Source organism: Tamandua tetradactyla, chromosome 4 (genome assembly GCF_023851605.1).
Source record: "Tamandua tetradactyla isolate mTamTet1 chromosome 4, mTamTet1.pri, whole genome shotgun sequence".
Lineage (NCBI taxonomy): Eukaryota > Metazoa > Chordata > Mammalia > Pilosa > Myrmecophagidae > Tamandua > Tamandua tetradactyla.
In genome coordinates this window covers 67,953,059-67,967,241 of record NC_135330.1, presented here as the reverse complement: position 1 = coordinate 67,967,241, position 14,183 = coordinate 67,953,059, and the positions used below count along the sequence as shown (strand labels likewise).

General features: G+C 41.5%; 1 protein-coding gene across 1 annotated transcript in view; it reads right to left on the bottom strand.

The window, feature by feature from the left end:
* Positions 1-10,343: 10,343 nt before the first annotated feature.
* Positions 10,344-14,183, bottom strand: part of UTP25 (UTP25 small subunit processome component) — a 47,292-nt gene continuing 43,452 nt past the window's right edge. The window contains exon 12 of the mRNA XM_077157694.1: positions 10,344-11,351. Coding sequence (XP_077013809.1) covers positions 11,342-11,351 — 10 coding nt within the window. The 3' untranslated portion in view covers positions 10,344-11,341. The remainder of the gene's footprint in view (positions 11,352-14,183) is intronic.

Below are 14,183 nucleotides of genomic sequence, written 5' to 3'. Positions count from 1 at the left end.
CTCAGAACAATGGGGATTGCTTGGGAAGCCTGATGTAATTAAAGTCAAGATGAAGGAGCAATCTGAAGAAATCAGCATACTCTAACATAAAATCACCCTGTGCTTCAGCGAACAGGGGACATAAAGCCTCAAAGGATATCAATAAGACACTTCTGTGAAACTTCCAAGGGAGTACTTTGCTCTCCAGAGGCGGTCTTTGATTATCACAAATCCCTCTAGCCAATTAAACTCTTCCCAACCACCCCACTGGGGAGCAAGTGTATTCCTGTTTGGTCTTTCTCATCTTCCTGTGAAGATGGAGAGCCAGGAGTCCGGAAACCAAGCTCTCGCCATGTAGTATGGGAAGGATAGCAGGACAAGTGCAGTCCTTAATCTTGAGTCAAAAAATGAGTCACCTGCTGATTTATGAGCAACTCAAGCTTATATCAATTTCTGACCTTGTTCACTCCGTTTTCCAGTTAAAAACAAAATTAGACAGATCCAGAACTACAATGTGGCAAGGAAGGCCCCTGCCTCAAGCATAAAATGTAAAGAGGTGAGTGGAATCAAGATCAATAATACGTATTTTTTAAAAATTGAGGTGAACTTCATAGAACATAAAATTATACATTTTAAAGTGAAAAAAAAAAGTATCTATTGAGCATCTACTATGTGTGGGAGACGTACTGCTCTAGGCTGTGAGGACATACCTAGACAAGATAATGTCCTGACCTCCTGAAGCTTACATTCTAGTGATACATTCAATAAACAAGTTCCATCTGTCACTGTTGTTAGTAGTTCAAAGATTGTTACATCTGGAGAAATAAAGATTATAAACCTATAAACCCTCCAAATTCTCTGTATTAAAAGTGTAGGTCACAAGGTATTCATAAACCTCGGGTGAAAAGAATGCCTAGTGTCTTTTATATTTATATACATTGATTATCACAAATCCCTCTACCCAATTAAACTCTTCCCAACGACCCCACTGGGGAGAAAGTGTATTCCTGTTTGGTCCTCCACATCTTCCTGTGAACATGGAGAGCCAGGAGCCCAGAAACCGAGCTCTCGCCATGTAGTATGGGATATCTTCATGTACCATTCAGTCCATCCAAAGTATACAATCAATGGTTCACAATATCATCACATAGTTGTGTATTCATCACCATGATCATTTTTTAGAATAATTGCATCAATCCAGAAAAAGAAATAAAAAGAAAAAACTCATACATCCCATACCCTTTACCCCTCCCTCTCACTGACCACTAGTATTCACCCAATTTTATTTACTGCTATGCCCCTCCCTTCATTTATTTTTCCTTATTTTTTTTTATTCATCTGTGCATACCCTGGATAAAAGGAGCACCAGACACAAGGTTTTCACAATCAACAGTGATGTTGTAAAACCTATATGCTTACACAATCGTCTTCAAGAATCAAGGCCACTGGAACACAGCTCAACAGTTTCAGGTACTTCCCTCCAGCCACTCCAATACACCATAAACTAAAAAGGGATATCTATATAATGCATAAGAACCTCCAGCATAACATCTTGACTCTATTTGAAATCTCTCAGCCATGGAAAGTTTATTTTGTCTCATTTCTCTATTTCCCTTTTTGGTCAAATAGGCTTTCTCAATCCTATGATGCCGGTGTCCGCTCATCCTGGGTCCCTAGTGTTTTTCTGCTGACTCTAATTGATTAACTGGGGCTGCCAAGCTCCAAAATTGTTCTGTTACCCCAAATTGACTACTTCTCCTTCTCCAATCAGAATCCGTATTCTTACAGGACAGTTGCTTAACTAGGTATTAGAGAGAAAGCAGTCTTATTGAATTAATTTATACTAATGTGTGAGTGACTCATTAAACCTTAGTCTTTCATAAATGAAGGTATTTGTTCTTTTTGTAAGAGAATCTTTACTTTCCCTATATCTAGAGTTTCAGGCATCAATATAAAGTAGAAAAAAGAAGGCAACAATAGTTTCTACTAGATTGTAAGCTGTGACTTTCTTGAGGGCAGAGACTGTCTCATTTTTAGTATTCTTTCTATCTCAATCATGTGGGTGCCTAATCAATATTTATTGAATTGAGAAGAACAGAGAAATACAGAAAGAGAGGATAGGAGGAGGGAGATAGAGAGCAAGAAAATATGAATAAGAGGGAAAGAGAACTAAACACAACCCAAATGATGGTACAGTTTCTGGTCTCTTTTGCAGTCAGGGCCCTCAGAGAAATTGGAGCCAGGAATAATTTATTTCCAATAGCAAGAAAAATAAACTCCTTCTACTTCAGGGTGCCAACAAGAGAATGGAGCCAGGAGATGCTGAGCCCTAGGAAAAGCTATTGATCAAACCTATACATTTCTAATTTCTATCAGGACACAAATGACTCATGACAGATGACTGGCCAACATCAATTAGCCTCCCCGAGGGCCCTGTACCCAGAGGAATGGGCTCACCATCATCTGACAGTCACAGGAATTCAGGCACTAACCCTATTAGAGTTATAAAAATTGATCTCTGTAGATTTAATATAATTAAAGAGTTTGCATTCATCCCTACAAGGCTGCAGTGGAAATTTCCACTGAAGTCAAATTAAAATAGAAACCTGAGAGAGAAGTGGAGGGCAGAAGGCAGGGAGATGGGGCCAGCGGTTTTCTTTAGGACCTCAGGAAATAAGAGGAGAAATCTTTGTTAGCTGCTAAAGAAGAAAGGTATAGCAGCAGACTCTGGCTATAGAAAACCCAAGAGACCAAGTGCTCTAAAATTCAGAGAGAAATGAAATGGGTGCAGCACCTGTGAGAGAGGGATCCTTTGAACAATATCAGCCCAAGAACCAAAGGGGACTGACATCACTTTTGCCCTGCTGTACCTGAGGCTATAATATGAGCACTGTGTGATTGGCTGGCTCTACACAGGTCGATCAGAAATACTTCTGCTCAGTCCATGCCCCGTAAAATTGTGGGCATTTCAAGGTTTGCTTCAATCTGTACCAGCAATGAAACCAGTGTCTGGATTTAGAGTCAGAGAGAAAGAATCCTACCCCTACCACTCACTGGTTTCACGACCTCGGTCAAGCTACTTCATTTCTCTTATCCTCCATTTCCTCATCTGTAAAGTGTCATGGGGTGGGGGGATCTCTCTCTTTCCTACTATTTAATCACCAGGCACTATGCACTTTACAAATATATTATCTTTAAACTTTATCATCACGAGAGGTAGCCATCATTATTGTCGTTTGAGAGATGAGGAAAATGAGGCTTAGAAAGATCAATTACCACAAGTTTTCCGAGGTCCCGCAGCTGGTAAGGGTTAGAACTGGAATGGACACCTGACCTGACTTCAGAGTCCATCACAGCACTGCCTCCCCAGTGGCCCTAAAACCACGAGGAGTGAAGACAGAAATCTTACAGCTTCTGGTCAAATATTGCTGGAGGAGCCCCGCCCACCCCCTCACAGCAGGAACTCTGAAAAAAAGAAGCCCTCTCCGGTTTGCTTTTCAGCTAACAAAAGGCACGGGGCCTTTTTCTGCTTTTGCTTTTGCTTTTCTCTTGGGAAACACCAACCGCAGCCACCAGGTCTCTGGTGAACGGAATCGCTGTAAGGGAACTGCCATTTGCCAGCTTTCCTTGGTGTCCTAGACAGGGCGGGTGCCTCGCCAAAACAAAGCCTGTTTCTGTGGACCATCAGCGGCTGCAACCTTGGAATTCAACCTCTCCAGCTTATTAAAACAACAAATTACCCACCACCAGAACCGCGGAGTGCATTCAGATGGAAAATGGTCTCTTTTTTTATGAAGTGATTTAATTAGCAGCAATTTTCCCATCAGCTCAGTTGTCAGAGCAAGGCTGAGGCAGCCATTGAGAGGCGTATTTGGCCGAGGTCTTCCTCGCTCCCTCCTTTCTGCTGCCGCCTCTTGGAGAAGGAAGAAACTGAAATCACATTAGGAAAAAAACAGTTCAAGCTGGGAAAGGAGACAGGCCAGGCCTGAAGCCCATTTTGTAAGGTAATCAGAGTCTATCGTTTCAGGCTATAATTCTCCAACTTGTAGCATAATTTTCCCATCTGATGCTTTTTTGGTGCCTTTGCTTCTTGAGCTTCTCTCTTCTGCAACTTGTCCCTGCAGCCCTTGTGGCCGAGAGAACAAAATGAATTTCAAAGGGTTCCTTGCTGGAAGTGTATTATCTGCAGGATGAATGGAAGGTTGAATCCAGTTGGGTCTGTGCTACCCAGAGGCTGAAATGTTTCTAAAATTGCATGGTAGAAACAAAAAGGTCTATCCTCCATTTTGGACGAGGTGATCATGCAATTTTTGCTGCTTTCCCATCACATTTTTGGCACTCACGTATACAGTATTTGATCTGCATAGGTAATAGGTCATTCTGCCCCATCCTTGTGAGTGTCCCTTCCTCATCTTCTCAGATTTTGGAATAAGCACGAAGAGAGTCTCTCGGAGACCAATGGGAATATTTATTTGCAATTTTCCTAGAAGGAAGAGGATAAGATTATGGTTTAAGGTTAGTGACTGAATGTACATTGATGCCATGAGCATCAGAACCTGATGAGATTAGGATGGGAAGAATTCATGGAGAAGGTGAGTTTTTAACATGGCTTGAATATACTTGTGACAGATTTGTGGCATATGTCATATTCAAAATTTTTTTCCTGAGAAAACCAAATAGTTACAAATTCTTTCTACTCACTTATGAAAAGTGACAGTAGAAATGTCATCTTTCACAGGGAAATATTTGTTCACACTGTTGTAAGAAGGCATCCTTTTCATTTGATGTGGTGTTAGGATGGCATATAAGTTATACTGTGATCCAGAGCAGTGTTCATCAAACTGCAAGCTGAGACCTTTTAGTGACTTGTGATGTCCATGGAGTCATGACCAGGACTTTTAAAAAATGAAATAACAGAATAGAAAAGAACAGAGAAGGAAATACCAGTTTTATGAGTACAGATGTGCTCTTGCATGCACACTGTGTCATAGTTTAAAATGTATTTCCCACTGTAGTTTATGGAGCTATAAATCTGGTGTGGGAAGACCTAGGTTCTAATCTTGGTTCTTCCAAGAACTATGTGCCCTTAGGCAAGCGCTCAATCTCCCTTCTCTAAACTTCTGTTTTCTCCTCTGTGAAATGAAGGATTTGGGTAAATTTCTAAGCTTCCATGATTCCATTAAATATGAAAAAATATATATTTACTTCTAGAAAAAAGTACTGCATTCCAAAGTCAACACAAATAAATCGAGAAACTGAACTACCTGCATGGATGCCCTGAAGACAAGTGGCTAATTGAGATTTGACTAAGATGAAAAGCATGTGCTTAAAGTTAATCCACTTCTGAGGGTGTAAACCCCATTGTAAGTAGGACTTTTTGATGAGGCTACTTCAGTTAAAATGTGACCCTCTGTTTTAGTTTACTAAAGTTGATGAAATGCAATTTACCAGAAATAGGTTGGCTTTCACAATGGGGATTTATTAACTTCTAAGCTTACAATTCTGAGGCCATGAAAATGTCCAAATCAAGGCATCATCAGGATGATACCTTCTTCCTGAAGAAAGGCGGCTGGAGATCTGGGAGATCAGGCACATAGGAGGTCTGCTCTCTCTCCCTTCTCTCCCATGTTTCTCCTGCCAGCTTCTGGCTTCAGGGGCTTCCTCTCTGACCTTCTTTGTGTTTCTCGTTTTTAGCTTCTGTATCTCCTAGCTTCTGTGGGGCTTTTTTCTGTGTCTTCTCTCATCTTTTAAACTTATACTCAGTAAAAGGATTAAGACCCACCTGGGGCATGTATCAACTGAGATAACCAAAATAATCAAAAGGTCCCACCCACAATAGGTCTACACCCACAGGAACGGATTAGCTTTAAGAACATGATTTGCTGGGGTCCATAAAGCCTCCAAACCATCACACCCACCTCATTCACAATGGGTCTTAATCCTATTACTAGAGTCCTTAATAAACAGAATGATGAGAGAGAGAGAGTGAAGGGGAGAGAGAGAAAACGCCATGGAAGAAGCTGAAATCAAAGACACAGAAGAGAGGGGAGAGACCAGCAGATGCTGCCATGCAACTTGCCATGTAACAGAGAGCCAAGATCATCTCCCATAGATGATCTTTGGGAAGAAAGCATCACCTTGAAGATGACTCGATTTGGACATTTTCTCAGCATCAAAACTGTAAGTGAATATATTTCCATTGCTTAAGCCAAACCATTTCATGGTATTGCTTTGAGCAGCCTAGGAAACTAAAACAGAGGACTTTCCTATAAGCCTCCTAGGAAAGAGTTTATCTTATAGGACAAAGAGTAGAGATGCACAATCTAGTTATGTGAGAGGAGCAGAGAAAGTCAGATGGTGTTCTAGTTTGCTTGCTGCTGGAATGCAATATACCAGAAACTCAATGGTTTTTAAAAAGGGGAATTTAATAAGTTGCAAGTTAATAGTTTTTAGGCAATGGACATGTCCCAATTAAAACAAGTCTATAGAAATGTCCAATCTAAGGCATCCAGGGAAAGATACCTTGATTCAAGAAGGCTGAGGAAGTTCAGAGTTTCTCTCTCAAGTGAAAAGGCACATGGGGAACATGGTCAGGGTTTCTCTCTCATTTGGAAGGGCACAGTGTGAACACAGCATCATCTGCTAGCTTTCTCTCCTGGCTTCCTGTTTCATGAAGCTCTCCAGAAGGCATTTTCCTTCTTCATCTTGAAAGGTCACTGGCTGGTGGACTCTCTGCTTCTTGTGGCTACGTCATTCTGCTCTCTCAGAATGTCCTGCTTTCTTCAAAATGTTTCCTATTTTATAGGATCCCAATAAACTAATCAAGACCCACCTAGAATGGGTGGAGACATGTCTCCACCTAATCCAGTTTAGCAACCACTCTTGATTGAATCATACCTCCAGGGAGATGATCTAAGTAAAGTTTCAAACATAAAATACCATATAGCTATTAGAAGAAATGGCTGCCTTTACAAAATGGGATTAGGATTAAAACATGGTTTTTCTACGGTACATAAACCTTTTCAAACCAGCACAGATGGTTATCCATCTAATTGCTTAGGACACTTGCCTGAGTCCTAGGGAGAAAGGGCTGAAATAAAGAAAGAATTAAAACCAAAATTTTCAACTAGAATCTGGGGGTAGCAGGGAGGTATGGGGCACAGAGGATATTAGAAAGCCAGGAGGGTTTGTGGTCCTGGTGCTGGTGGCTCTGGCCCCAAGTGGCAGTGTCTGAGGTTGTTCCTGGTGGCTTTGTGGATACATATGATCTCTAGAACAGAAATCAGCACAGCAAGCTGGAGAAGGTCTGGATATAAGTGCTGGATGTTAGTGTAACCCAGAGGATTATTCCATGTAACCATGTGAAATGCTCTTTGGGGGTCCTCTAGAATCAGCTGGGAAAAAATATGAGGAGACTAGAGGGTTTATAGTAGCAAATGGGGCTGTTTTTTTTTGGGGGGGGGGTGCATGGTCTGGGAATTGAACCTGGGTCTTCCACATGTAAGTCAAGCATTCTACCACTGAACCACCTGTATACTTGGGAAATGCTTAAAAAAAAAAATCCTAAGCTGGGTATAGCAGGTAGAAATAACAGCTTCTGCCAGTACTAGAGTGTCATGGAGGTGAGTTTGGGCTCTTCCCAAGCCATACCCTCTGCAGTGGAAGTAAAGCCTCCAGAGCTCTATTTCTGAGTTTAACCCTGGTTCAATAGGGCAGAGATATACTCCAAGTCATTCAGCAAGCAATTCCTTGTACTGTCAGATACCACTTGTCTACAAATACAGTCAGTGTGGTTGATGAGACCGGCATAAGCAATCTAAGCTTGAGTGGGATCCAAAGAAACTGCTTTTAGCCTGTGGAGGGACAAGCAAAACAAAACAAACACTTGCTTAACAACTATGATTCCCATTCATAACAGGAAATACTGGCTTAGTCTAGGACTTAAAATAAGTCGATGAGAGGTAAATTTATTCACTCCATGTATGTGGTTGTTTCACTGAACTAAAGAACATGGAGAGAGGTGTAAACAGGGCAAGAGAGTAAGGGGAGGAACAGTAGGCAAGGTTTGCAGTTTAGATTAGACTATTTCTGAAAATCATTTTCTGGATTTTCCTGTGCTCATATACAGTGACCTTAATTATAGGTAAGGGGTATCCTACAAGGCGTGAAGGTGTATGTTATCCAAAGCTTGGAAATAAGACAAAAATAATATGTGTGCCACTTTATGTCATACCATAGCATTGTCTAAAAGCCTACCTGATGCTCTAGGGGGGAGATAACTTAGACTTACTAGTTATTAATAATCAGGGTCCAAACTCTGCAAAGGAAGATGTTAACTTGAGAAGATCCATCAATTGTAAATGACTTTGTTCAGTAGAGTTGCAAATGGATTTTGTCAAATTGAAAACATAACTTTCAGTTTGCAAATCCTGCCAAAATGTAATATACCAGAAATGGATTGGCTTTTACAAAGGGGATTTATTAGGTTACAAATTTACAGTTCTAAGGTCATGAAAATGTCCAAAGTAATGTATCAACAAGAGGATACCTTCACTCAAGAAAGGGTGATCATGTCCGGGGTTTCTCTCACATGGCAGTGCACATGGCAACATCTGTTGGCTCTTCTCACCTGGGTTGGTTTCAAAATGGCTCTCTCAGCTCCAGTGGGTCCTTCTGGTTTCTCCTGGGACAGTTTCCTTCTCTAAGAAGAGTGGGTCCTCTCTTAGCTTCTCCAGGACAAACTCTGGATTTCATCCCTTAGCTTATCATCTCCTGGGGCATTTTCTGTCTCCAAGCATCTATCATCTCTGCTCTCTGTATCAGCTCTGAGCTCTCTATGCTTTCTGCCTTTTATTCTCTTCATAAAGGACTCCAGTAACAGGAGTAAAACCTACTTCAAATAAGGTGCATCATATCTCCATGTAAACAGCCTTATTTGACTCATCCACAACTGGGTGGGTCACATGTCCATAGAAATAACCTAATCCAAAAGTCCCACCCACAGTAGGACTACAACCAAAAAACTGGATTAGAAGAACTTGGCTTTTCTGTGGTACATAACAGTTTCAAACCAGCACAATAACCCCAAAAGATATGGTCTCACTGCCATGTAGGATCTTAACCAGTTTTGTTTTGTTTTGTGACCTTACTTCCACTCTTTTTTTTCCATGATCATAAAAACCAGTCTTGTATTCTCCTTGGATTTGACTTCGTCATCCTGCTGGTTCCCTCATTAATGAGTTAAATGAATCTTTGACTCTATTTTTGTGTGAGAGTTGTGTTTTTAGCATTTTGTAGGACACCCCCCCTTCCAAAATTCTTTGGAGGCTTTCTTGTTTATAATTATTATTCTTATTATCTATGCCTCAAAGAATTTCGCTCATCTGACTTTCACGTATCAGCTGGCAGATTAGATAGTCTCTCTTTTAAAAAATTAAAGTTTCATTTCTGCTTCAAAGCTGATTAACTTCTACAAGTTGCTTGGTGACCTTTTGGGTCTCGTTGTGCTGGTTACTCTGTGAATTACAGAAGGAAGGTCATAGTCCTGTCCTTAAGTACCTTAGATCAACCAGGGAGATGAATCATAGCATTTTATGTAATAGTCATCCACTCTGAAACTTTGCTATGGTATGCTCAGACCAGTTAGCAAACTTGAGCTCTGAGGTTAATCTGATTTTATTTTAGGATCTAAGAAAACAGGTAACAAGAAAGATGTCTACAGCTGAAACAAGTTTCAGCCTCTCTTGGCTCACACCCAAACTAATCGGCCTGAGAGATTGATTTCTCCTCTAGCCAGCATCTTGTTCAGCATTTCTACTCATCATGCTTCTGGCACTGCTTCCTCAGACGACTGTCCATCATTCCTAAACCATCTCTTGCTCTCTTGATAAATCAGCAGACAGATGCTGGGGATGCAGAATGGAAATTCAGAAAGTATACCTGACTCACCGACTTATTTTCTCCTTCTTGTTACATTGGCTTCTCGCATAAAAGAGGATCATCAGGCAATCTGGGAGCAAATGGGTAGGGGTGTGTGTGTGTGTGTTCAGGCAGTCTGGGAGCAAATGGGTAGGTGTGTGTGTGTGTGTGTGTGTGTGTGTGTGTGTGTGTGTGTGTGTGTGTGTGTGTGTGTGTGTGTGTGTGTGTGTGTGTGTGTGTGCTGGGGTGGGAGATACCTGGGGTAAAGGGAAATTCCTGGGATGAGTTTGAGGAAAGAAAACTTCCAAGTGAGCAGGCAGTCTGGGAGCAAATGGGTAGGTGTGTGTGTGTGTGTGTGTGTGTGTGTGTGTGTGTGTGTGTGTGTGTGTGTGTGTGTGTGTGTGTGTGTGTGTGTGCTGGGGTGGGAGATACCTGGGGTAAAGGGAAATTCCTGGGATGAGTTTGAGGAAAGAAAACTTCCAAGTGAGCAGGGAGTCCTCTAATTTCTCTGAGTTCTTATAGGCCCACTTTTGACAAATATTTTGGAGAATGATGTTGATTTTACTGTCTCTTCAAGGTCAGAAACAAAGACCAGTGTGCTCAGTACTAATAGAAAGCAGCAGAGGAAAAAAGCAGAGGCTTTGTCACCTACATGTTCATTCGGATAAGAGGTTGAGAATGGGGGGTGGATTGGCAAAGGGGTAAGATCTGGCCATACTTCTGTTCAACTGTTTTATAAATGAAACTCAGCTTGGATCTTCCAGGCCCTTCAGATCCAGATAAGAAAGGAACCAGCTGGATTATGGAAAAGTTAGAGATCTCTCCAAAATTTCCATGAATTATTAGATCTGTATTATCTTACTCAGCTCTGACTCCACTGTTCTGCCCCTGCTGAGTTCTTGTTCTCTGCCCTATATCTTGTGGCTGCTTTCTTTTTTTCACCCTGACTTTAACCCAGACATAAAAGAACTCAGCACCCTTTCCTTGCTTTCCATAAAATAACCATCATATATGGAGATGTAGGAGATTTATATGCAACACAAACTATTTAAAATTGAGCATTGGCCATTCCTAGTCTTCAAAGTCCTTTGAGCACCCTGCCTTGTTGCTCTGCCATCCCCCAAATTCTTATTCTTTAGTGCAAAGGTATTGTTGCACAATAATTAGGGCTTGAAGGCAGACTGCCTGAATTCATATCCTAGTCTAAACCTTACTAGTGAAATTAACAAGGGATGGTGGAGCACCCTCTAGGCAAGGGGAGGGAATCCAGAGAGTGAACTTTCAATGGAGAAGACAGCTCAATGGGAGCAGTGGCTTCCACAGAGAAAGGAGTCACTTCCTACCGGCAGCCTAGCAAGGAGAAAGCCAGAATACATGCCTCAATGTGATCACATCATCACTCTCCTTCTGCTGGAGCTCTGGAAACCTGAGGAGTCTGTATTAGTCAGGATTCCCTAGGGAAACAACCAACAGGAGATATCAGTAAATATGAGATTTTATAAATGTGTCTCACACAACTGTGGGTATGCATGAGTCCAACTTCTGCAGGGCAGGCCGCAAGCTGGCAACTCTGATGAAGGTCTTCAATGAACTACCCAGGAGACACTGGATGGCTGAAGTGGAAGGAGAGAATTTCTCTTCTAACTTCTCCTTTAAAGCCTTCAATGGATTAGATTAAACATCATTCATTGCAAAAGGCACTTCCCTCAGCTGAATGCAGTTGTAATCAGCCATAGATCCAATTAATGTGCTGATGATTTACTAAACCAGACTTCTGGTTTATTAATAAGCCACAAAATATCCTTGCAGTAATGGTTAGGCTGGTGCTTGCTTGACTGGACATTTGGGTTTATCCCCTGGCCAAGTTGACACATGAACCTAACCTAACTATAACAGTCCACCACTTGTCAACTTGGCAACTATGTAAATCACCTTAAACCATATTTAATCTTGAAAAAAACACAAATTACAGACATATCTTTTGTCTAACAGTACTCAAGTGTCCTGCGTACACCCAGAAAGACATTAAATCTCTCTAGAATAGGGTACAAGTCCTTGGGTAACATTCACTCTTAAACTTGATATTCTATAACGTAAATACTATGACACGAATAATACAACTAATGTCATATGATAAGGGGATAGGATAGAGAAAAAAACACAGATATTTGCTTTATGTACAAATACAAACATATAAGAAAGCAAGGAAGAAACATTCTTAAAGTCCTCATTTCTGTAACTGGTAACGTGGCTGTAGTTCATATTTATCATTACATTCGATTTGTTTCAGTTTGCTAAAGCTGCTGGAAAGCAATGTACCAGAAATGGACTGGCTTTTATAATGGGGATTTATTAGGTTACAAATTTACAGTTCTAAAGCTGTGAAAATGTCAAAGTTAAGGTATCAACAAGAGGATACCTTCACTCAAGAAAGGCTAATACAAAGATCTGGGGTTTCTCTGTCACATGGAAAGGCACATGGTGACGTCTGCTTGCTCTTCTCTCCTGAACTGGTTTCAAAATAGCTCTCTCAGATCATGTGGGTCCTTTCTTAGCATCTCCCAGGGTGTTCTGTCTCCAAGCATCTGCTCTCTGTATTGCTGTCCAAGCATCTGTGCTTTCTCTAAAATGTCTCCCTTTTAAAGGACTCCAGTAAACAGATTAAGACCCTACCTTGAGTGGTTGGGGTCATATCTCCATGGAAAGAACCTAATCAAAAGGTCCCACCCAATAACAGGTCTGCCCTCACAAGCTTGGATTAGAACCTGCCTTTTCTGGGGTACACAACAGTTTCAAAGTAGCACAGAGCTCATTGATCTATCCACAGGAATTAGCCTTTTGGGCCCAGAAGAGGTGGCATGGACCAGCACGGCAATGGACCAGCGCCTGGAGAAGAGGGCACGGACGAGCATGGCAATTATTCTTCAGTCTAAGTTGTCTTCCCTTTGTTTTGTCCCATAATAGCTCTGTCCTAGGGCCAATCTTCTAAGGCCAAGCTTTTCCAACTTAATGGTCTAATAAAGTAATTTCTTAAAGACTGTTTGCTTTAAAATCTGGGGACTACATTTTTTTTTACCTGCCACACTTTTTCTATGGTAAGATATGTCCAACCCTTTGCAGAGATAACTCACAGATTTTCCCGTAGAATCACTGAAGAGGGAAATTTTAAACATCTGAATGCTTTCCCCAGGCTATTCATAGAGCATGGGAGAGTAGGGGGCAAACAGGATTGAACTGTGGGCTAAACCCTTGCCTTGAAGACCAGATATAGAAGTATCAAAAGTGTAAGCTAGTAAGAGACAGATTCTCAGTTTCCCCTTTTAGTAACCATAGTTAAGAGAGGCTGTATTTATTGTTCCCTGATGTTATTTTCTCCAGGAGGTATGGCCTCCTTTACAGGACCTTTTGTGCATAGACTGGTGATTTCCCTATTTGGATTAAAGTGTGGGCAGAAAGAGGTTATGACCACCCGTTCCAGAATGTCAGTTGCCCCACCTTTCCCCTCCAACCTAATCCACCTCCAACCCCCGACACCCCCTTTCTCTTTGGAAGGTTGAGAATAAGGCCATTTGGATCCCACTTTGAGTTTTGAGTCTCAATTCTGCCATATTGTTTACTCAGGGGAAGACTGCCTGTAATAAGTGTACTATTTTGATTCAAGTCAAATCTAATATTTTTTTAATTCTGCTCCACAGTAGGGAGAGTTTTCTCTTCCAGAGTTAGGAAAGGTCCCAGGGGTCTTAAAGAATCTAGCGCATTTAGAGAAGGTCTTCTGATCTGGCCGTCTGACCTGATGACCTGCTCATTTTCCAAAGTTGTGTGAACTCTTAAATGGGAGCAGTTCTGTAGCTTTTCTTAGTTATGCTTGGGCATGGGGATCTTTGCATTACCTTTTCTAGTCTGGAAGAAGCCTCCTTTGGCCACTTCTGCCCCGTCTCAAACCCTGACTCCAATGCCCTCACCCTGTAGTAAAAGCAAATTTCTCTTGGCTTGGAAAATGTTGTTTTACCCCTCTATAACCCTAAGGCCTACAAGGAAGGGAGAGCAAAAGGCCTTGTTAACTTCTTGGTGGAATGTTATGGGAATAGCTATAGCAATAAAAATAGAGCATAAGTTATTATCTGGGCAAATTACCCTGTTTCGTTTTGATGATGTGTAAGGAAACCCCCACACTCGCCTCACTGGCACTGATGGATTTCTCTCATAGTAGCTGGGACTCCAACAGGGAAGGAGTAAGAACAGGACCCAGCTGGCATTCCCTCTGAGCTCACATCCTGTGGGGCACA